Source organism: Bos indicus, chromosome 7 (assembly GCF_029378745.1).
Source record: "Bos indicus isolate NIAB-ARS_2022 breed Sahiwal x Tharparkar chromosome 7, NIAB-ARS_B.indTharparkar_mat_pri_1.0, whole genome shotgun sequence".
Classification (NCBI taxonomy): domain Eukaryota; kingdom Metazoa; phylum Chordata; class Mammalia; order Artiodactyla; family Bovidae; genus Bos; species Bos indicus.
Window position 1 is genome coordinate 14,036,408 of NC_091766.1, and position 24,961 is coordinate 14,061,368.

General features: G+C 39.5%; 1 protein-coding gene across 2 annotated transcripts in view; it reads left to right on the forward strand.

The window, feature by feature from the left end:
• The window catches only part of LOC109561560 (zinc finger protein 26-like), a 28,875-nt gene extending 5,150 nt beyond the window's left edge, over positions 1-23,725 (forward strand). For both annotated transcript variants that reach the window (XM_019964098.2, XM_019964097.2), the window contains exons 2-6: positions 15,875-15,964; positions 16,483-16,609; positions 17,254-17,334; positions 18,170-18,252; positions 18,734-23,725. In XM_019964098.2, the coding sequence (XP_019819657.1) occupies positions 15,932-15,964; positions 16,483-16,609; positions 17,254-17,334; positions 18,170-18,252; positions 18,734-20,620 (2,211 nt within the window). In that variant the 5' untranslated portion in view covers positions 15,875-15,931 and the 3' untranslated portion in view covers positions 20,621-23,725. The remainder of the gene's footprint in view (positions 1-15,874; positions 15,965-16,482; positions 16,610-17,253; positions 17,335-18,169; positions 18,253-18,733) is intronic.
• The last annotated feature ends 1,236 nt before the right edge of the window (positions 23,726-24,961 follow it).

A 24,961-nucleotide genomic window follows, 5' to 3' on the forward strand; every position in this document is an offset into this window, starting at 1 on the left:
AAACAGTCAAAAGCTTTAGTTTAGTCAATGAAGCAGTAGTAGATGTTTTTCTGAAATTCTCATGCTTTATCTGTGATCCAGTGGATGTTAGCAGTATCTATTTAGGTCACTGAGCAATAGTAAGGATTCATAGAATGGGTAAAAATTTGTCAGATGACGGGAACTTCATGAGTAACATACAGTGTAGTTGAAAGCGCAGTGTATGTTTTACTGAAGAAAGAGTTTGCAGAAGCAGAACAGATAGTAATGAGATTTAAAGCGGAAAAAAAGGACAGGACCCAGGAAGGAGGTGCTCTGGGCATATTCTTAAGTCCATGTCAATTTTAGAAACATTGAGTCTATGTACATCTTAAGTATAACTGACTAACTGCTACTTTGGAAAAAGACTTCAGGGAAGATGAGACCGAAGGCATTGAGTCAAGCTAGACTCTTATGCTGATTAAGTTTTAAAAGACATTCATGTTTATAGCGGTGTCATAATTATTATAGAAAATTAAGTAAATGATTTGAGAGTTTTGTAGAAGGTAAAAATGAAGGAATCCAGTGATTACCTATTTCCATTTACTAGATGAAATGCCCTACTTAAAAAATGCTTGATTAGCACTCAGTGAAAAAAATCAAATCCAGGGCTATCTTAAGGAGCCTTTGGGGAAGGCAACCATGTATTGTGACTAATTGAATAGAGCTCTGGAGCTAAATAGAAGATAGTATTTTTTATCTTTATATGGTAGTAGGTGAAGGAAAGAAGAGAGAGTTGACACTGAAATCATAAAAAGACAAAGCATTCAAATTTGCCATATGGGAATTGATGGGAGTAGGAGGACGGGAAAAATTTGCATGTTTTGTTGATTCCATTTCTAGGGTGGGACAGTGAAACGCATGAAGACTTACCCCCAGATTTGATGAGACAATTTATTTGATTGGGAAAATTGCTCAGGGAAGAATTTAATTTTCACTATTTATCTATCAGGATCAATAAGAGATATCTTCTTTTCTTTTTTTGCCCGAACCCTGCAGCATGTGGAGGTTTTGGGGTTTTTTGTTGGTTGGTGTTTTTAATTTATTTGGCTAACTCTTAGGATCCATTTAAAATCTCATCCTGATAAAAGTCCTTTATGCAAAATTACATAGTGAAATAAAAGTGCATAAATGTAAGTAGTGTGGGAAACCCTTCCATAATTCCTAGAGACTTAAAGTAGATATGAAATTTCATAGTGAAGAGAGGCCGTTTCCATGTGACAAATGTGGAAAATTCTTTAAAAGTTTTTTGTATCTTAAGAGTCACAATCAAATTCACACTGGAACAAAACCATATAAATATGAGGAATGTGGTAAAGCCTTCATCTTGTCTTCTTTACTTACTTTACATATGGAAACCCATGATAGAAAGTTTTCATGTGAACACTGTGGTGACTTTTTTGTTAGATCTGAGATTAGGACACATTGAACATCTCACGTTGGAGAGAGTCCTTTTTTATCTAAGCAATGTGGAAAATACTTTAAATGTTCCTTATGACTTCAGTGTCACAAAAATATTCACTCTGGATTAAAACCCTACAAATGTGAAAAATGTGGGAAAGCCACATTTGTTGATTGGGTTGTTTGTTTTTCTTTTTTGATAGTGAGCTCCATAAGCTGTCTGTATATTTTGGAGTCTAACCCTTCTGTATTGCTTTCTTAGAAAAGTTTTTGCTCCCAATTGGAGGGTTGCCTTTTTATCTTCTCTGTAGTTTCCTTTGCTTTGAGAAGTCTTTTAAATTTAATTAGGTCCCCTTCAATTTCTTAAATTTTCAGTAATTTACTAGGTAGGTCAAAAAAGATCTAATTGTGACATGTCAAAGAGCGTTTCTCCTATGTTTTCTTCTAAGAATTTTATAGTGTCTCGGCTTATGTTTAGGTCTTTAATCCATTTTGAGTTTATTTTTGTGTAGGATGTTAGAAAGTGTTCTAATTTCATACTTTTACATGTATCTGTCCGGATTTCTCAGCACCACTTATTGAAGAGTCTGTTTGTTTGTTTTTTTTTGTTTTTTCCATCAGATATTCTTCCCTTTGTCACAGATTAGGTAACCAAAGGTGGGTGTGTCTGTCTCTGGGCAAGAATACAAAGAAGAACTATACAAAAAAGGTCTTAATGACCCAGATAACCACGATGGTGTGGTCAGTCATCTAGAGCAAGAAATCCTGGAATGTGAGGTCAAGTGAGTCTTAGGAAGCATTACTACAAACAAAGCTAGTGGAGGTGATGAAATTCCAGCTGAGCTGTTTAAAATTCTAAAAAATGATGCTATTAAAGATGATGCTGCTGCACTCAATATACCAGCAAATTTAGAAAACTCAGCTGTGGCCACAGGACTGGAAAAGGTCAGTTTTCATTCCAATCTCAAAAAAAGGCAATGCAGAGAATGTTCAAACTACAGCACAATTGCACTCATCTCACACGCTGGTAAAGTAATGCTCAAAATTCTCCAAGCGAGGCTTCAACAGTATGTGAACTGAGAACTTCCAGATGTTCAAGCTGGTTTAGAAAAGGCAGAGGAACCAGAGATCAAGTTGCCAACATCCGTTGGATCATAGAAAAAGCAGGGGAATTCAAGAAAAACATCTACTTCTGCTTTATTGACTATGTGAAAGCATTTGGCTGTGTGGATCACAACAAACTGTGAAAAATTCTTAAAGAGATGGGAATACCAGACCACCTTACCTGCCTCCTGAGATATCTGTATACAGGTCAGGAAGCAACAGTTAGAACCGGACATGGAACAATGGACTGGTTCCAAATTGGAAAAAGGCTGTATATTGTCACCTTGCTTATTTAACTTATATGCAGAGTTGCTGCTGCTAAGTCGCTTCAGTCGTGTCCGACTCTGTGCGACTGCATAGACGGCAGCCCACCAGGCTCCGCCGTCCCTGGGATTCTCTAGGCAAGAACACTGGAGTGGGTTGCCATTTCCTTCTCCAATGCATGAAAGTGAAAAGTGAAAGGGAAGTCACTCAGTAGTGTCCGACTCTTAGCGACCCCATGGACTGTAGCCCACAGGCTCCTCCGTCCATGGGATTTTCCAGGCAAGAGTACTGGAGTGGGGTGCCATTGCCTTCTCCGATATGCAGAGTACCTCATGTGAAATGCTGGAGTGGATGAAGCAAAAGCTGGAATCAAGATTGCTGGGAGAAATATCAATAGTCTCAGATATGCAGATGACACTACCCTTATGGCAGATAGTGAAGAGAAACTAAAGAGCCTGTTAATGAAAGTGGAAGAGGAGTGTGAAGAAGCTTGCTTAAAACTCAACGTTCAGAAAACAAAGATCATGGCATCCGGTCCTCGGCAAATAGATGGGGAAACAGTGACAGACTTTATTTTCTTGGACTCCAGAATCACTGTAGATGGTGACTGCAGCCATGAAATTAAAAGACACTTGCTCCTTGGAAGAAAAGCTATGACCAACCTAGACAGCATATTAAAAAGCAAAGACTTTACTGACAGAAGTCCGTGTCGTCAAAGCTATGGTTTTTCCAGTAGTCATGTATGAATGGATATGAGAGCTGGGCCATAAAGAAAGCTGAACACTGAAGAACTGATGCTTTTGAACTGTGGTGTTGGTGAAGACTCTTGAGAGTCCCTTGGACAGCAAGGAGATCAAACCAGTTAACCCTAAAGGAAATCAACACTGAATATTCATTGGAAGGACTGATGCTGAAGCTCCCATATTTTGGCCACCTGATGCAAAGAACTGACTTAGTGGAAAAGACCCTGAGGCTGGGAAAGATTGAAGGCAAGAGGATAAGGGTTTGACAGAGGATGAGGTGGTTGGATGGCATCACTAACTCAATGGACATGAGTTTGAGCAAGCTGCAAGAGTTGGTGCTGGACAGGAAGGCCTGGCATGCTGCAATCCATGAGGTCACAAACAGTTGGACAGGACTGAGCAACTGAACTTATCTGTCCATGAAACATTAATCTAAGAAATTTTTGGAATTGTATTTGAGCCATATTAGAGGATTAGCCCTGGAAGAACATCACAGAAAGCCCTTGTTTAGTGTGTATTTGTGTGTGTGTTTATTTATTTGGGGCTTCTCTGGTAACTGAGTAGTAAAGAATCCGCCAAGGTAGGAAACTGGGTTCAATCCCTGGGTCAGGAAGATCCCCTGGAAAAGGAATTGGCAACTCATTCCAGGACTCTTGCCTGGAGAATCCCATGGACAGAGGAGCCTGGTGGGCTACAGTCCATGGCACTGCAAGTGTCAGATATGACTTAGCCACTAAACCACCACCATCATTTATTTATGTATATTTTTGGCCCCACCATGGTGTATGTGGGATATTATCTCCCAGAGGCATGCACGATCTTATTACCCCAACAGGAATTGAACCCCTGACCTCTGCAGTGGAAGCTTCCCTGTGCTTCCCAATCTGCTTGAGTTTGCTCAAACTTGCATCCACTGAGTCAGTTATACCATCCAACCATCTCATCCTCTGTTGCCCCCTTCTCCTCTTGCCCTCAATCTTTCCCAGCATCAGAATCTTTTCCAGTGAGTCTGAATAATATTTCATTTTTGAATTTTTTTCTTCCATTCATGTGTTGATGGACACTTAGGTTGCTTCCATAACTTGCCTGCTGTAAATAAAGTTGCTATGAACATTGGGGTGCATGTATCTTTTCAAATTACTGTTTTCATTTTCTTTGAAATGAAAGAAATGGAAATTTCTTTCCTTTCCACACCCAAAGGAATGGAATTGCTAGATCATGGTGTCGTTTCTTGAGGAGTCTCCATACTATTTTCCGTAGTGGCTGTACCAATTTACAGTCCCACCAGCAGAATACCAGTGTTCCCTTTTCTTCACAGTCTGGGCGAATTTGTTATTTGTGACCTTTTTGATAACCATTCTGCATGAAGCAACAGCTCACTGTAGTTTTGATTTGCATTTCTCTAACGGTAAGTAACCTTGAGAATCTTCTCATGAACCTGTTGGCCATCTGTGTGTATTCCTTGGGAAAATGTCTTTTCAGGTCTTCTGTTCATTTTTTTAATAGGATTATTTGGGTTTTTTTATCTTAAGTTGTATGAGCTATTTATGTATTTTGTACTTTAATCTATTATTGGTCATATCATTTGCAGATATTTTCTGCCATTCGGTAGCTGGTCTTTACTTTTTTTTTTTGTCTTTACATTTTTTGATTGCTTATTTTGCTTTACAAAACTTTTACGTTTACTTCAATCCCATTTGTTTATCTTTGCCTCTGTTTTCTTTGGCTTAGGAGACAGAGCCAAAAGCATTCTGCTGATATGTATGTCAAAGAGCGTTCTGTGTATGTTTTCTTCTAGGAGTTTTATGGTTTCTGATGGTGTTTTAGTCACTATGTCGTATCCGACTCGTGCGACTCCGTAGACTGTAGCCTGCCAGGCTCCTCTGTCCATGGAATTCTCCAGGCAAGCATACTGGAGTGGGTTGCCATTTCCTTATCCAGGGTATCTTCCCAATGCAGGAATCAAACCCAGGTCTCCTGCCTTGCAGGCAGATTCTTTACTGACTGAGCTACAAGAGAAGCCCAAGGTTCTAGTCTTGTATTTAGGTCTTTAATCCGTTTTGAGCTTTTTTTCATACATGATATGTAAAAATATTCCAATTTTATTCTTTTACTTGAGCTCTCCAGTGTTTTCAGCACCACTTATTGGCCGTACTGTCTTTTCTACATTGTATATTTTTGACTGCATTGTAGATTAGTTGACTCTAAGTGTGTGGGTTTATTTTTTGGTTCTTTTTACTATTCCATTCATCTATGAGTCTGTTTTTGTATCAGTTTTATACGGTTTTCATTGCTGTAGCTTTGTAGTGTAGTGTAGAACCTGCCTGCCAGTGAGGGAGACACCAAAGATACAGGTTCGCTCCCTGGGTCCGGAAGATCCCCTGGGAAAGGAAATGGCAACCCTCTCCAATATTCTTGCCTGGGATATCCCATGGACAGAGGAGCCCATGGGGTCGCAGAGTTGAACACAACTGAGCACACACACACACACACGTAGTGTAGTTCGAAGTCAACGACTGTGATACCCCTAGCTTTGTTCTTTGTTGTCTATACTGCCTTGGCTCTTCAGAAGAATTATTTGTTCTAGTTCTGTGAAAAATATCATGAGTACTTTCCTAGGGGTTAAATTTCTGATTGCTTTGGGTAGTATGGAATTTTAACTGTATTGATTCTTTCAGTCCATGAGCACAGGATATCTTTCCACTTCTCTGTTATATCATCTTCAATTTCCTACACTGTTAGATGGTTTTCAGAGTATAGGTCTTTCTTTGGTTAAGTTTATTTCTAGTAATTGAATTCTTTTTGATTTGTTTTTCAAAGGAACTTCTTTTTTCTGCTTTCTTTTTTTGGTAATTCATTATTGTATAGAAAAGAAACATTTCTTTATATTAATCCTGTATACTTTCCACTTTACTGAATTCATTTATTAGTTCTAATATTTTTTTGATGGTGACTTTAGGGTTTTTTTATATATAGTACCATGTAATCTGCAAAGAGTGGCAATTGTACTCATCCTTTCCAATCTGGATGCCTTTTGTTTCTTTCTCTCATCTGATAGCTGTGGCTGGGACATCCAATACTGCATTAAAGAGAAGTTATGAGAGTGGGCATTCTTGTCTTACTTCTGATTTTAAATGAAAAGCTTTCTGTATTCCATTGAGTATGATGTTAGCTGGGGCTTGTCATAAATGGCCTTCATTATGTTGAGATGTGTTCCCTCCATACCAACTTTGATGAGAGTCATTATCATGAATAGATGGTGAATTTATTCAGTGTTTTTCCTGCATTAATTGAAATTATCTGTGATTTTTAGTACCCTTTTATTAATGTAGTGTATGACATGGCTTGATGATCAGATTTTGAACCATTTTTTCATCCCAGGAATAAATCTCACTTGATCATTGTGAATAATCCATTTTATAGACTGTTGAATTCTACTTGCTAATATTTTGCAGAGAATTTTTGTATCTCTATACATAAGAATTATTGGCCTGTAATCTAATTTTTTTTATACTACCTCTTTCAGGTTTTAGCATCAGGGTAATCATGGTCTCATAGAAAGAATTTGGGAGTATTTCCACCTCTTCTTATTTTGGGAATAGACATTAAGGGACTTCCCTGGTGGTCCAGTGTTTAAGACTATTTCAATGCAGGGGGCACTGATTCAATCCCTGGTGGTCAGAGAACTGGGATCCCATATGCTGTGTGGCACAAGCATATGTATTCAGCCTTCTTTATATGTGGGATAGAATTCTCCTGTGCAGCTGCCTTGCCTGGACTTTTAATTTGGGGGAATTTTGATTGCTGATTCAGTTTCAACATTAGTAATCAGTCTACTTAGATTATCCATGGATTCCTATTCAGTTTTCAAAGGTTTTGTAATTCTAGATACATATTTCTCCTAGTTCAATTTATTGACGTATAACTTTATAGTATACTTTCTTTTTTCTCATAGTATTCCCTTTTGATTATTTCTGTGTGTGGAATCAGTTATAATTTCTCCTCTTTCATTATTTATTTTGCTTATTTGGGTCTTCTTTTTCCTTAATGAGACAGGCTAAAGCCTTATCAACACTAATTATCTTTTCAAAAGACCTGCATTTGGGTTCACTGATCTTTTCTAATGTAGGGGACTTGGGGTTCTCTATTTTCTCTCTGATGTTTATTACTTCTTTCCTTCTGCTAACTTAAGGCTTTGTTCTTCTTTTTCTAATTCCTTTGGATGATAAGTTAGGTTGTTAACTTGAGATTTTTCTTACATCTTGAGATAGGCCTGTATCATTATAAAATCCCCTATCATGACTACTTGTGCTGCATCCCATCAATTTGGGGATGTTTCGTTTCTATTTTCATGTGTCTTGAGGTATTTTCCAATTTCTTTGTTGACCCATTCATTTTGTAGTAATGTGTTGTTTGGTCTCCACATATTTGTTCTTTTCCCATTTTTCTTTCTGTAATTGATTTCTTTATTTCACAGCATTGTGGTCAGAAAAAATATTTGATATTATTTTGGTCCATTAAATTTGTTGAGCAGACATGTCATCTGTCTTGGAGAACATTCCATGTGCACTTGTGAAGAATGTTTATGTCTCTGTTTTGGGTTGGAATGTCCTGTAGGTATCTATTAAGTCCAAGTGGCCAAATATGTCTTAAGACTACTGTTTTATTCTGGATTTTCTGTCTGGATGATCTGTCCACTGATGCTGCTGCTGCTGCTGCTAAGTCATTTCAGTCGTGTCTGACTCTGTGCGACCCCATAGATGGCAGCCTACCAGGCTCCCCCGTCCCTGGAATTTTCCAGGCAAGAACACTGGAGTGGGTTGCCATTTCCTTTTCCAGTGCATGAAAGTGAAAAGTGAAAGTGAAGTCGCTCAGTCGTGTCTGACTCCCAGCAACCCCATGGACTGCAGCCTACCAGGCTCCTCCATCCATGGGATTTTCCAGGCAAGAGTACTGGAGTGGGTTGCCATTGCCTTCTCTGCCACTGATGGTAGTTGGATGTTAAAATTCCCTATTATTATTGTATTACTCTCAATGTCTCCCTTTATGTCTGTAAATACTTAATTTATTTAGCTTCTCCTGTATTAGATACACATATGTTAACAGCTGTTACATTCTGTTGTGTTAATGCCTTTATCATTACATAATGTCCTTTGTCTTTTATTTAGACTTTGTCTTAAAGTCTACTTTGTCTACTCTGAGTATTGCTACTCCAAATTCTTGTTCGTTTGCCTTTATATGGACTATCTTTTTCCTATCCTTTCACTTTCAATCTGTATGTGTGTCTTTAGCTTTACTAATTTGTGATTATCCTGGGATTCATATGTTGACCTGTAACTAGATCTGCTTGTTTTAAACTAATAGTGATTTAATTTCAAGAACATTCTAAAACATCTATGTTATTTCTCCCTTATTACACGTTTTTTGTCTTTAATGTCATATTCTTGTTTAACACGTAATTGATTGTTGTAGTTATAGTTTCTTTGTACTTCCTTTGTACTTCCTTACTTAATCTTTGTACTTCCTTACTTAAATGGTTATTACACAGGCTTTACTATATATTTACTTTACTAATGGGACTTTTCTTTCCTATACATTCTTCTGCTCGTAGCCTTTTCTTTTCCACTTAAGAGAAGACCCTTTACTATTTCTCTTAGAGTTGTTTTAGATTTGATGAACTCCTCTAGTTTTTGCTTACCTGAAAGTTCTTTGTCTCGCCTTCGATTTTGAATGATAACCTTGCTGGGTAGAGTATCTTTAATTTGTAGGTTTTTACCTTTTAGCACTTTCAAAGTATATGCCCCACTGTCCTGCAAGGTTTCTGCAGAAAAATCAGTTGATAGCCTTAAGTGGGTCCCTTGTATATGACTCCTTGTTTTTTCTTACTGCCTTTAGAAGTCTCTGTTTACCTTTTGAATTTTAATTATGATATATTTTGGTGTGTGTCTCTGGGTCCATCTTGTTTGACACTCTGTGCTTTCTGTAGCTGGATATCTGTTTCATTCTTCCATTTGGGGAAATTTTCAGTCATTCTTGTTGTTGTTGTTGTTCAGTTGCTAAGATGTGTCTGACTTTGTGGTCTGTGGACTGCAGCACGTCAGTCTTCACTATCCTTAAGTATCTCCCAGAGTTTTCTCTGGGAAATTCATGTCTTTGAGTCAGTGATGCTATTTAACCATCTTATCTCTGCCACCCCCTTCTCCTTTTGCCTTCAGTCTTTCCCAGCATCACGGTTTTTTCTAGTGAGTCAGCTCTTTGCATCAAGTGGCCAAGGTATTGGAACTTCAGCTTCAGCATCAGTCCTTCCAATGAGTATTCAGAGTTGATTCCTTTAGGATCCACTGGTTTGATCTCCTTGTATTCCAAGGGACTCTCAAAAATCTTCTCCAGAACCACATTTCAAAAGCATGAATACTTTGGCACTGAGTCTTCTTTATGATCCAACTCTCACATCCATACATGACTACTGGAAAAACAACTTTGAATAAACAGAACTTTGTTGGCAAGTGATGTCTCTTCTATTTAATACACTGTCTAGGTTTGTCATAGGTTTTTTTTCCAAAGACCAACCGTCTTTTAACTTCATGGCTGCAGTCACCATCCACAGTGATTTTGGAGATAATGAAAATATGGTTTCTGCTTCTACTTTTCTGCCCCTTCTCTTTGCCATGAAGTGATGGGAACAGATACCATGATTGACTTAGTTTTTTTAACGTTGAGTTTTAAGCCAGCCTTTTTACTCTCCTCTTTCACCCTCATCAAGAAGCTCCTTAGTTCCTCTTCATGTTCTGTCATTAGAGTGGTATTATCTGCATTTCTGAGGTTGTTGATGATGTCTCCTAGCAGTCTTGATTCCCACTTGTGATTCATCCCGTCTTGCTGAAGGCAATGGCACCCCACTCCAGTACTCCTGCCTGGAAAATCCCATGGATGGAGGAGCCTGGTATGCTGCAGTCCATGGGGTTGCTGGGAGTCAGACACGACTGAGCGACTTCACTTTTACTTTTCACTTTCATGCATTGGAGAAGGAAATGGCAACCCATTCCAGTGTTCTTGCCTGGAGAATCCCAGGGACCGGGGAGCCTGGTGGGCTGCCATCTATGGGGTCACACAGAGTTGGACACGACTGAAGTGACTTAGCAGCAGCATTGAAATTAGATAAGCAAGGTGACAATATACAGCCTTCTTGTACTCCTTTCTCAACTTTGAACCATTCACCCTTCCTTGACTGCTTCACTTGCTTTTTGATCCACATACACGTTTCTCAAGGAACAGTTAAGGTGGTCTGGTATTCTCACTCATTAGAATTTTCCACAGTTTGTTGTGATCCACCCAGTCAAAGACTATAGCATACTTAATAAAGCAGAAGTAGATGATTTTCTGAAACTCCCTTGCCTTTCTATGGTCCATAAGTGTTGGCAATTTGATCTCTGTTTCCTCTGCATTTTCTAAACCCAGGTTGTACATCAGGAAGTTCTCGGTTCATGTATTGTTGAAGCATAGCTTGAAAGATTTTTGAGCGTAGCCTTACTAGCATATGTGCTGTTGCTGCTGCTGCTGCTAAGTCACTGCAGTCATGTACGACTCTGTGTGACCCTGTGGACAGCAGCCCACCAGGCTCCTCCGTCCACAGGATTGTCTAGGCAAGAATACTGGAGTGGGTTACCATTTTCTTCTCCAGCATATGTGAAAAGGGTGCAATTATATGGAAGTTTGAACATTTTAGGGCATTGACCTTCTTTGGGATTGGAATGAAAACTGTCCTTTTTCAGGCCTGTGGCCACTGCTGGGTTTTCCAAATTTGCAGATGTATTGAGTGCAGCACTTTAACAGCATCATCTTTTAGGATTTTAAATAGCTCAGCTGGAATTCCATCACCTCCACTATCTCTGTTTGTAGTAATGCATCCTAAGGCCTACTTGATTTCACACTCCAAGATGTCTGTCTCTAGGTGAGTGAGCACACCATCGTGGTTATCCGTGTCATTAATACTTTTTTTTAATAGGTCTTCTGTGTATTTTTGCCACCTTTTCTTAATCTTCCCTGGTTCTGTTTGATGATACCGTTTCTGTCTTTTATCATGCCCATGCTTGCATGAATATCCTTCATATGTCAAATTTTCTTGAAGATATGTCTAGTCTTTCCCATTCTGTTGTTTTCCTCTATTAACTTTGTTTTTTTTTTCATTTAAGCAGGCCTTCTTATCTCTCCTTGTGGTTTTCTAGAATTGTGCATTCACTTGGGTATATATCTTTCCTCTTCTTTGCCTTTTGTTTCTCTTTGCACAGCTATTTGTAAAGCTTTGGCTTCAGACAACCACTTTGGCTTTTTTCATTTTTTTGTTTGGGATGGTTTTGGTCACTGCCTCCTGTACAGTATTATGAACCTCCATCCATAGTTCTTCAGGCACTCTGTCTACCAGATATAATCCCTTAAATCTGTATGTCACCTTCACTTATAATGGGTATGATTTAGGTCATACCTGAATGGCCTAGTGGTTTTCCCTGCTTTCTTCAATTTAAGCCTAAATTTTGCAATCAGGAACTCGTGATCTGAGCTACAGCAAGCTCTGTGTTTTCATATTTTTATCAAATACATTTTTCCCCCTCTTTTTCTCTCTTCTTCTGAGACCCAATTACGAGAATGTTAGAATCATTTATATTAGACCAGAGATTCCTTAACCTGTCCCTTTTTCTTCCACCACAACACACAGTTTGCAGGATCTTAATTTCTTGATGAGGAATCAAACCCAGGCCCACAGTAGTGAAAGCACTGAGTCCTAACCACTAGTCTGCCAGGGTATTGCCATACTGTTCTCATTTTTTCAAATTTTGTTTTCTCTTTCTGTTTTTCTGATTGGGTGATTTTTGTTATTCTATCTTCCATATCAGTTGTGCACTCTCCTGTGCCCCCTGATCTGATACTTCCTAGCATTAATACTTCCTAGCATGTTTTTTTGGAGAAGGCAATGGCAGCCCACTCCAGTACTCTTGCCTGGAAAACCCCATGGATGGAGGAGCCTGGTAGGCTGCAGTCCATGGGTTCGCTAAGAGTCGGACATGACTGAGCTACTTCACTTTCAGTTGTCACTCCCATGCATTGGAGAAGGAAATGGCAACCCACTCCAGTGTTCTTGCCTGGAGAATCCCAGGGACGGGGGAGCCTGGTGGGCTGCCGTCTGTGGGGTCGCACAGAGTCGGACATGACTGAAGCAACTTAGCAGCAGCAGCAGCATGTTTTTTATTTCAGTCATTTTATTCTTCACATCTGACTGGTTCTTTTTTATTGTTTCTGTTCCTTGTTACAACTTTAACTATGTTCATTCATTCTTTTCTCCAGTTATCATTCTTATTTGTTGCTCTTCTTTAGTCACCAAGTCATGTCCAACTTTTTGCAACCCTTTGGACTAACAGGGTCTTCTGTCCATGACATTTCCCAGGCAAGAATCCTGGAGTGGGTTGGCGTTTCCTTTTCCAAGGAATATTCCTGATCAAGGGATTGAACCCATGTCTGCTGCATTGGCAGATGGGTTCTTTACCACTGAATGACCTGGAAAGCCCTAGCATCCTTGTGCTTTACATTTTGTGTTGGTTTCTGCCATATAACTGAGAATCAGTCGCAAGTTTACATAATATGTATGTATGTATGTATCACTTCTGTTCTGAGTCTCCCTCTTCTTCCCACATCCCACCCCTGTTGGTCATCACAGAGCACCAGACTGGACTCCCTTTGTTATTAAGCAACTTCCCACTAGTATTTTACACATGATAGTGTATATATGTCAGTGCTGCTTTCTGAATACAGCCCACCCTCTCCTTCCCCTTCTGTGTCCACAGTTTCTTCTCTGCCAGGTTCATAAGTACCATTTTGCTATGTTCCATGTATATGCGTTAATATATGATTCTTGTTTTTTTTCTCTGACTTCACTCTGTATAAGATGGTATAGGTTCATCCACTATAACTGACTCAGACTTGTTCCTGTTTATAGCTGGGTAAAATCCACTGTATTACTGTACCATAATTGCTATATCCATTCATCTGTCACTGGACATCTAGATTGCTTCCATTTCGTAGCTATTGTAAATATTGCTGCAATAAATACTATAATTTAGTAGTGAGATTTCTGGGTCATATGGTAGATTAATTCTTAATTTTTAAAGGAATCTCCATATTGTTTTCCATTTGGCTGTATCAGTTTCCTTTTCCACCAGCATTTCCTTGGTGCTTTTAATCATTTTTCTTTGTGTTTAATTTTTGTTAGTTTGAATAATATGTATGTTGGTGTCGTTCTTTTGAGGTTTTTCTTTACGAGAGACTCTGGGCTTCCTGGACTTGGGTTACTATTTCCTTTCCCCTCACCCTAAGGAAGTTTCCAACTGTGATCTCAAATATTTTCTCATACCCTTTCCCTCTTCTTCTTCTGAAACCCCTGTCATTTGAATATTGGAGCATTTAATTTTGTCCCAGAGTCTTTAAGACTGTCCTCATTTCTTTTTCCTTCTTTTTTCTCTATTCTTCTCTGCTTTGGTTATTTCCACCATTCTATCTTCCAACTCATTTATCCATTCTTCTGCCTCAGTTATTCTGCTATTGGTTCCCTCCAGTGTATTTTTATTTCACTTCTTATGTTTTTCATTGTTGATTGTCTGTTTTTTGTCTCTTATAGGTCCTTGTTAAATGTTTCTTTTACATTCTCAATCTGTGCCTCCGTCCTTTATCCATGCCCACATATTATTTCTGAGGTCTTGTATCATCTTTAATATCATTACACTGAATTCTTTTTCAGGTAGACTGCCTATTTCATCTTCATTTGCTTCATCTGGTGAAGCCCTGGAGTTCTTTTACTAATGCTTTAAACTGATTATTGCATATATTATTTATCTGTGTTAAATTAGTTGTTTCATCTGTGTTTTATCCTTGTTCTTTTGTTTGAAACAAATTCCTTTATCTTCTCATTTTATTTCACTTTCTCTGTGAAATTAAGTGAAACATTTACCTATCTCATCTTTGAAGGTGTGTCCTTTTGTAGGTCCCTATGCAGTCTTTGTGTGCAGTAGCTTTGGTGGGAGAGCTGGATTTAAGCAGAGAAGAATCTTCCTTGGCAGTCCCTTGAGTGAGGCTCCACGTTCCACTACAGTGCTTGATCCCTGGTAGTGGAGCTCAGATCCCACAAGCTGTGTGGCATGGGCAAAATTTAAGAAATAAAACTTTAAAAATTAAAATAAAGGGGCTTCCTTGGTGGCTCAGTGGTGAAGAGTCCACCTGCCAATGCAATGGGTATGGGTTTGATCTCTGGTCCAGGAAGATCCCACATGCCACAGAGCAACTAAGACTGTGTGCCACAACTATTGAGCCTGTGCTCTAGAGCCTGGGTACTGCATTACTGAACCCACATGCTGCAACTACTAATAAGTCCTTTCACCCTAGAGCCTGTGCTCCAGAACAAGAGAAGCCAACCCAATGAAAAGCCCATGCACAACTACAGAGTAGCCCCAGCTCACTGTAACTGAGTATGGCAAAGAAGACCCAGCATAGCCAAATATAAATAAATAAATCTTTAAAACAAAAAATAAAATGTGGTCAGCACAGATTATGTCTTTCCTCGGGTGTCCTTGTTAGGAAGTTGTGCTGGTGATACAATGGCTAGAGCCAGAGCCATGTGTGAGCTGTTTTTCTCCTGTGCACAGTGGCTGTCACTACCCTGTCATCAGGGGCAGGAGCCAGGTCTGGTTCCAAGGTCCTGGAAGCAGAAGCCCTGAATGTTGCCTCTCAGTCGGTTCTGTTCTCTCCATGTTTGCACTCTCTCTGCTCCCACCAACTGTACCTTTGCCTTGGAGGAAGCAACGCTGGAACAGGAGGGTTTTTGTGGGCCAGACACACACTGAGACTATCTAGGAAGCCAGTCAGGTATACAGACAGCTCCTGATCCACAACCTCCACAAGTCCCAGCACTGGCCTAACTCACCTTATTCAGATACAGTACTGGGTCCAGATCTGCTGCATACCCTCAAGTGTGCACTCTACTTGACAGCAAACACTAAAACCAGATCAATTCCCCTCCTTTCCTACCTGACTCTGGATCATTTTTACAGCCTTGGTTTTAGACATCGTTCTGTCTCCAGTTTTTTTCAGTTTGAAGGGGCTCCATATAGATGTATTTTTGATATGTTCCTGAGGGGAGGTGAGCTCAGGGTCCTACTTCACCTGCTTTCCTCTCAATGTGACATTTTCTGAGTGTGCAGGGATATTCAGGAATTTCAAACTAGAATGGAATGACTTTCACACAGCGATTGTGGGAATTATGATCATCTCTGAATGCCCATGCCTTCTTTCTTTTCTCATAGGTCTTCTTTCTAAGGACCCTTTATGCGATCCTGAGGAAAAGATAGAGGCAAGACAGGATGGTAGCTGAGTGTTTGAGGGATTGTTCTCAGGTAAGAAGACAGGGCATCCTTATACAGAGTGAGCTACTGCATGCACCACATGGAAACATTTCCTTCTGGTTAGACCTATGTACACAGCTTCTTAAATAAAGCTAGTCTGAGTCCCTTTTGAATTTCCTCCCCATGTGAAAGGGGGAGTAATTGATGAGGGATTACTCTGAATAATCTTAGTATTTCAGTAATTACCTTCTGATGTTGTGTCATGATTGCTGCTGCATTTGTTTTATTTTGACTATTCTGACATGGTACAGAATGAAGGTATATATTTCTTAGTGACCTTATGTATTAGCTTGCCCAATTATGTGTAATTTGTTCAGGACTGTGTTACTGGTTCCATATCAGTCACGAGTGGGTGTAGCTAGAAAGGAGAGCTAAGACCATTGTGTCCTGGAAGAGATGATGAGAGACCTTGAGGCCCTCTGTTGATATTGGGGCTCCCTTCCTCATTCTCCACTGTACATTGTTGGAGATCTTACTTTACTGAAACTACTTTGTGTGTGATGGTTTAGGACTCAGTGACCTTCACTGATGTGGCTGTGTACTTCAACCAGGAAGAGTGGACTTTACTGAATCCCTTTCAAAGAAAGCTATATAGAAATGTGATGCTGGAAAACTACAAGAACCTGACCACAGCAGGTAAGGCTGCCATCATTCCATTACACTCTTAGAGAATGGACATATATGTGCTGTACCTTCTATGTTCCAAGATGGGTGATGCCAACCTGAACACAATGGAAACTACTAGACACTCGTATCTAAGGAACGAGTTTTACTCCAGTATACTTTCTGTAACAATGTGCTTTGAGAACTAACAGCATTATCATGACTCTTGTTTGAAATATGCATTCTCAAGAGTTCACCTTTGGCATAGTGTCAAACTTAGAAATTTGGGCCCAGTTATCTGTTTTAACAGGCAGTGGGCATGATTCTTGAAACTAGCATTTGGCAACCACTAGTTTAGCAGCTTCTCCATGAGACCAAACATCTCTTTTACATTTACTTCATTTCCCATTTAACAACATTCTCAGTGCTTTGTAAATGTTCACATAGGTTTGAATATGTTTTTCACTGACCACAGATACAATCTCTTTGACACACAGAAAGAGGAGCTATTTGCCTTTTTCTCTCTTTAAAAATTATTACCACACAACAACAACAACAAAAAGGAATTATTACCACATTCATTCTAATGACTTGATTAGATACAGGACCTGATTCATGGGAAGGTTCGTCATGCTTGGCAGGGACTTTTTCATTAGTATATCTTTCCTCATGAACAGGATATCAAGCAATCAAACCCACTTTAATCTCTTGGTTGGAACAAGACGTATTAAAAACTGTGGAGAGAGGAATCCTCCAAGGTGAGCAATTATAAAGAACTTCCCATGTCAATTCAATTTCAGTGTGTTTTGAATTTATAAGAAGGAGGCTTATTGAAATGTGCTTTCTCTCAGAAGGCTGAGGATATTGGTTTCTAATGTTCCGTGGCTTCTTGAACTTCTCATACGTACATACATTTAATCAGACTTTCCTGTGATCTCACAAAATAGCCTTTTTTTTCTGTATTAGTTAATTTTTTTTTTTTTTTTTTTTTTTTTGAGGGGTGGGGGCTCTGTATATAGGCTTTTTGTTGCTGCTTGCAGGCTTTCTCTAGTTGCAGTGATCAGGGGCTACTCTACTTTTGGTGTGCAGGCTTCTCATTGGATAGTTTCTCTTGTTGCAGACAATGAGCTCTAGGGCCTCCAGACTTACTAGTTGTGTCACTTGGGCTCTACACTGCAGGCTCAGTCGTAGCACACAGCCTTGGCTCTTCCACAGCACATGCCATATTAGCTTCAGGACCAGAGATCTCACATGTGTCCCCTGCATTGGTAGGCAGATTCTTAATCACTGGACCACCAGTGAAGTCCCTTAGTTTTATCATGTAGATATATATTCTTTGTCCAGAACTTTCCCTAATAATATTCTCTTTTCTTCCTTTTTACTCTCCATAGACTCATCTTTTAAATCAAGTACTCAATACATATATATATTCTTGCTTAATTTTTGTCATTGTCAAATTCCTCACGTGTGTCTTGCCTTTTTAAAAGATATGTTAAATTGGAAAGTTACACAGATGAGCCTTATTGTTTTTAACCCCTTTAACATCCACTTCTTTGTGCAAAGTCTTAAATTTATTATTCTCTTTTCCTTTAGAATGGGAAATGCAACTTATATCCAATGACTTGGGAATTCAGCAGGATATTTTGCCAGAAAAAACATCAAATAGGGTACAAATGGTAAGATCAGTAAGTTTCATTCATAAAAAGTACTTATTTTCCTTTTAGTTAATATTGGGATTTCCATACAGCATGAACATTAGTGATAGATATTTGAGTGGCATTCACCCCAGATAGCAGTGTCTGTCAACAAATTCTGATTATGATCAACTTGGGAATATCCTAACCCAAGGTTCAAAATAGTTGCTGCAGACTTCCCACAAGGAATCATTCCCATGTATATAATTAGACAATGAACTTTGAGAACAATTCAATGAAATTGTAGTGAACTGTTTTATGATTACAGTATATGGCACCTCATTGTGTCAAAAGATTTCATCATTTAACTTTAAAGAAATCAACAGGGCAGGAAGTGTATGAATATAACGGAGATGGTAAAAATCATCATCCTCTCTGTAATGATGTTTCTGTTTTGAGATGGGTAGGATCAGTTAATGAATCTAAGAGATCTTTGAATCATCATCCATCCATTTCTCCACAGACACAAAGCCACAATGGACAGGAACTGTATGACTGTGAGCACAGCTGGAAAGACTTCAGTGACAGTGACTACTTGTACCGTAGTACACAAAGGAGAACTGAAAATGGAGGCAATTCTCATGAATATAGTCATTATGGAAAAAGCTTCCTTATTCTGCACAATGAATCCTTTACTGGAGAAAAATGTTCCATGTTTAATCAGTGTGGAAAAGCCATCAGGCTGACTCCAAATACTGTGTACTGGCAATCCAGCATACAAGAGAAAGCCTTAGAACACAGAGATTGTGGGCAATCCTTTGCTAATGGGTCTTTTCTTCAGGCACAAGTGAGAGCTCAGAAGAAAAAAAGACATGACAATTGGAATGAATGTGGGAGAGCTTCCATTCAGTCAACAAGCCTCCAGGCACATGTACCAACTCACACAGCTAACAAACATTACATATATGAGGATTCTGGAAAAGTCTCTGATGCAACCCTAAGCCGTAGACAACATATAAAAACACACACTGTAGAGAAGCCTTTTCAGTGTGACACATGTGGGAAAGCCTTTGGATCATCCTCATACCTACGCATTCACATACGAATTCACACTGGAATAAAACCCTACAAATGTAAGAGATGTGGGAAAGCATTTGTATCCTCCTCATACCTTCAAGTTCACAGTCGAATTCATACTGGAATAAAACCCTACAAATGTAAGGAATGTGGGAAAGACTTCTCTCAATCCTCAAACCTCACTGGACATATGAAAACTCACACTAGAGACCAGCCCTATAAGTGTAAGGTATGTGGGAAACACTTCCATCGATCCTCAGACCTCACTGGACATACGAAAACTCACACTGGAGAGCAACTGTATAAATGTAAGGAATGTGGGAAAGCCTTTGGGTCATCCTCACACCTTCGTGTTCACAGTCAAATTCACACTGGAATAAAAATATACAAATGTCAAGAATGTGGGAAAACCTTCACTGGTTCCTCTCGCCTTATTGAACACATGAACACTCACACTGGAGAGAAGCCTTTTAAGTGTGACACGTGTGGGAAAACCTTCACTCAATCCTCATGCCTTACTAAACATATGAAAATACACACTGGAGAAAAGCCTCTTAAGTGTGACATATGTGGGACAACGTTTACTCAAACTTCATACCTTACTCAGCATATGAGAACACACACTGGAGAGAAGCCGTTTAAGTGTGACAAATGTGGGAAGGCCTTTGCTGCTTACTCATATCTTAGTAACCATTTCAGAACTCACACTGGAGAGAAGCCTTTTAAGTGTGACACATGTGGGAAAACCTTCGTTCAATCCTCAGGCCTTTCTCAACATAAGAAAACTCACACTGGAGAAAAGCCTTTTAAATGTGACACATGTGGGAAAACCTTCAGTCAATCCTCATACCTTTCTCGGCATATGAGAACACACACTGGAGAGAAGCCTTATAAGTGTGACACATGTGGGAAAGGCTTTGGGTTTTCTTCTATTCTTCGTAGACATTTACAATCTCATACTGGTGAGAAGACTGCTAAATGTGAAAAATGTGGGAAAACCTTCACTCGAGCCTCAGGCCTTACTCAACATATGAAAACACACACTGGAGAGAAGCCTTATAAGTGTGACAAATGCGGGAAGGCCTTTGCTGACTCCTCGTGTCTTACTAAACACTTTAGAACTCACACTGGAGAGAAGCCTTTTAAGTGTGACAAGTGTGGAAAGTCCTTTGCTGTTTCCTCTCGTCTTACTAAACATTTTAGAACTCACACTGGAGAGAAGCCTTTTGAGTGCAATACATGTGGGAAAACATTTACCACTTCTTTGTCTGTTACCATGCACAAGCGAAGGCACACTGGAGAGAAACCATATTCTTGTAAGGAACGTGGGTAAACCTTTTTATGTTCCTCAATACTTACTTCCTATGTACAGTGACATTGGGAGAGAAGCCATTGGAACATGATATGTGGGAAAGCCCTTGGTGATTACTCCTGTCTTAACATTTTGTTTTTAATATTTGACTGCATTGTGCAGCATATGAAACCTTAGTTCTCTGACTGGAGATCTAACGTGTGCCCCCTGTATTGGAAGGTAGAGCCTTAACCACTGTAAACCAAGGAGGTCCCCTACTAAACATTTTCAAAATCAACACAGGAGAGAATCCTTTTGAGGGTAATAAACATGGGAAAGGATTGATTGACCAATTCTTCACCCTTTACCATTCACTACTGTATGCACACTGGCAAAACACTGTAAATTTCAGGAATATGGGGATCAGTTTTATCATTCATATCTCAGTAGTAATGGAAAAAATAAGGAGACTAGCTCAGGTTTCCTTCTGCCTTGTCTTGTCTCTAGAGCAAAGCCTAGAGTTCTTGATCACAATACACACACACAGTTCAACCGATGGTGACTCCTGCACACCAGGTCCCTGCAGTGGCATGAAAGATGAGGTGATGCCTTTGCACCAGCCAGGTAGATTGGAGCCCAGATAGCTACAAGGGCAGTTCCAGGAGCTACTGGGCTCCCCTGAGCTGGGAATACAGAGCACTGTCTTGTGGGGGCTTCTTCCTTGAAATACTTCTTGCAGGCTGATGTGTGTCAAGACTCACCCTTCTTTTTGTAGATGACATAATCCTATACGTATAAAACTCTAAAGATGCCTCCAGAAAATCATTAGAGCTAATCAATTAATTTAGCAAAGTTGGAAGAAATAAAATTAATACGTGGAAATCCTTTGCATTCTTGTACATTAACATTGAAAAATAAGAGATACTAAGGAAACAATTCCATCACCATCACAACACAAAGAATAAAATACCAAGGAATAAACCTACCTAAGCAGACAAAAGATCTCTGTACAGAAAATTTTAAGATACTGATGAAAAAAATCAAAGGTAACACAACAGTTGGAGACGTGTATCATGTTATTAGAAGAACCAATATTCTGAAAATGACTACTATCCAGTGATATCTACAGATTCAGTGCAATACTGATGGCATTTTTCACAGAACTAGAAAAAAATTTTTTTTAGTTTGGAAATTCTAAAGACCCCAAATAGCCAAAGCAATCTTGAGAAAGAGAGTGGAGGTGGAGCAATCAACCTTCATGACTTCAGACTATACTACAAAGCTACAATCATTAAGACAGTATGGTCCTGGCACAGAAACATAGACCAATGGTAAAAGATATAAAGCCCAGAGGGAAACCCACACACCTGTGGGCACCTTTTCTTGGACAACGGAGGCAAGAATATACAATGGAGAAAAGACAGCCTCTTTTAAAAGTGGTACTGGAAAAACTGGACAGCCTCATGTAAAAGAATGAAATTAGAACACCTCCTAACACCATACACAAAAGAAATTTAAAATGGATTAAAAACCTAAATGTAAGGCCAGAAATTATAATATTCTTAGAGGAAAATATAGGCAGAACACTCTTTGACATAAATGACAGCATTCTCTCTTTGACCCACCTCCTAGTGTAATAAAAATAAAAACAAAAATAAACAAATGGGACCTAATTAAATGCTCTAGCACATGAAAGGAAGCTATAAACAAGATGAAAAGACAACCTTCAGAATGGGAGAAAATAATTGCAGTGAAACAACTGAAAAAGGATTAATCTACAGAATATATAAGCAGCTTAGGCAAATCAAATACCAGAGAACAATCCAGTCAAAAAATCAGCAGAAGACCTACACAGACATTTCTCTAAATAAGACATAGAGGTGGCCCCCAAACACATGAAAAGATGTTCCACATCACTCATTATGAGTGAAATACAAATTAAATCTACAATGAGATATCATCTCACATTGGTCAGAATGCCCGTCATCAAAAGATCTAAAACAGTAAGTGTTGGAGAAGATGTGGAGAAAAGGGAACCTTCTTATATTGTTGGTGGGAATGTAAGTTGATACATCCACTATGAAGAACAGTATGGAGATTTCTTCAAAAACTAGGACTAAAACTAATGTGACCCAGCATCCCACTGCTGGGCATATACCATGAGAAAACCATAATTGAAAACAACACATGTACCCCAGTGTTCATTGCAGCACAGTTTGCAGTGGATAGGACAGAGAAGCAAGCTTTATGTTCATTGACAGATGAATGAATAAAGAAGTTGTGGTACATATATACAACTGAATATTACTCACCAATACAAGCAACGTACTCGAGTCAGTTCTGGTGAAGTGGATGAACCTAGAGCCTGTTACACAGAGTGAAGTAACTCAAAAAGAGAAAAACAAAGATTGCATACTAATACTTATGTATGTGATTTAGTTGCTAAGTCATGTCCAACTCTTGTGACCCCATGGACTGTAGCCTGCCTGGGTCTCTGTCCATAGGATTTTCCATGCAGGAATACTGGGATGGGTTGCCATTTCCTTCTCCAAACACATATATATGGAACCTAAAAACTTATATTTTTTAACCTATTTGCAGGGAAGCCATAGAAATGCAGACCTGGAGAACAGACTTTTGGACTGAGGCTGAAAGGGAGGAGGTGGGGCAAATTAAGAGAACGGTATTTGAATCTGCTTGTAACACGGGAGACCTGGGTTTGATCCCTGAGTTGGGAAAATCCCCTGGAGAAGGGAACAACTACCCACTCCAGTATCCTTGCCCAGAGAATTCCAGGGCCAGAAGAGCCTGGTGGGTTACAGTCCATGGGGTCCCAAAGAGTTGGACACAACTGAACAACTTGGAAAACCACTTAGTCAGACACTACTGAGCAACTCACTCATTGACATATACACTACCATGTGTACAATAGATAGCTAATGGGAAGTTGCTATACAACACAAGGAGCTCAACCTGGTTCTGAGGGGTAGGATAGTGTGCGTGTTGGGAGGGAGGTTCAAGAAGGAGGGTACATAGGTATTCTTATGGCTGATTCATGTTGTATGGCAGAGACCAACACAATATTGTAAAGCAATTACTCTCCAATTTAAAAAACATTTTTTAAATAAAGTTCACCTTTCCCCACCAGCACTGACTGTCAGTGATGTCTGTCCACTACTGTCCTTGCATGACCCATTGGATTTGACCCACTCTCTGGTACCTGCCTGTGAACAGGGAATTCCTGTTTTTGTATGACTGAGGCAGCTGTACTTGTGAGACTGCTGACCTCCCCCAGCAGGCTGCCTACAGAAGTGACCCTGCATGTGAGTATTTTAAAATACTGTTTTGTGGGACTTCCCTGGTGGTCCAGTGGTTAAGAATCCAGCTTGCAATGCAGGAGATTCAGGAGACCCAGATCCATTCTCTGGGTGGGAAACAAGCATCTCACATGCAGTGGGGCAACTAAGCTATTGCACCACAAATGGAGAAAAGCCCCTTACAACCTTGAAGTCCCAGTGCATCACACACAAAGAATAATGTTTTGTGTGAGATGTTTTGTTCAGTGCACTAAGTCTTGAAATAACCAGCTAACCAGTTTCTTTATATTCTCTTTTTTCATATGCTACATTTCTCCATTTACAATCTGACTTAGTAGTTTTTTAAAAAACTAACATTTTCTAAGAATCTGAGTTTTGGTTTACTTAATTCATTTAAAATACCCATTTTAAATAAACAGCTAAAGGTCAGTTTTCATTCCAATCCCAAAGAAAGAAAATGTCAAAGAATGCTCAAACTACCTCACAATTGGACTCATCTCCCACACTAGCAAAGTAATGCGCAAAATTCTCCAAGCCAGGCTTCAGCAATATGTGAACTGTGAACTTCCAGATGTTCAAGCTGGTTTTAGAAAAGGCAGAGGAACCAGAGATCAAATTGCCAACATCCGCTGGATCATGGAAAAAGCAAGAGAGTTCCAGAAAAAACATCTATTTCTGCTTTATTGACTATGCCAAAGCCTTTGACTGTGTGGATCACAATAAACTGTGGAAAATTCTGAAAGAGATGGGAATACCAGACCACCTGACTTGCCTCTTGAGAAACCTATATGCAGGTCAGGAAGCAACAGTTAGAACTGGACATGGAGCAACAGACTGGTTCCAAATAGGAAAAGGAGTACGTCAAGGCTGTATATTGTCACCCTGCTTATTTAACTTCTATGCAGAGTACATCATGAGAAACGCTGGGCTGGAAGAAGCACAAGCTGGAATCAAGATTGCCGGGAGAAATATCAATAACCTCAGATATGCAAATGACACCACCCTTATGGCAGAAAGTGAAGAGGAACTAAAAAGCCTGTTGATGAAAGTGAAAGAGGAGAGTGAA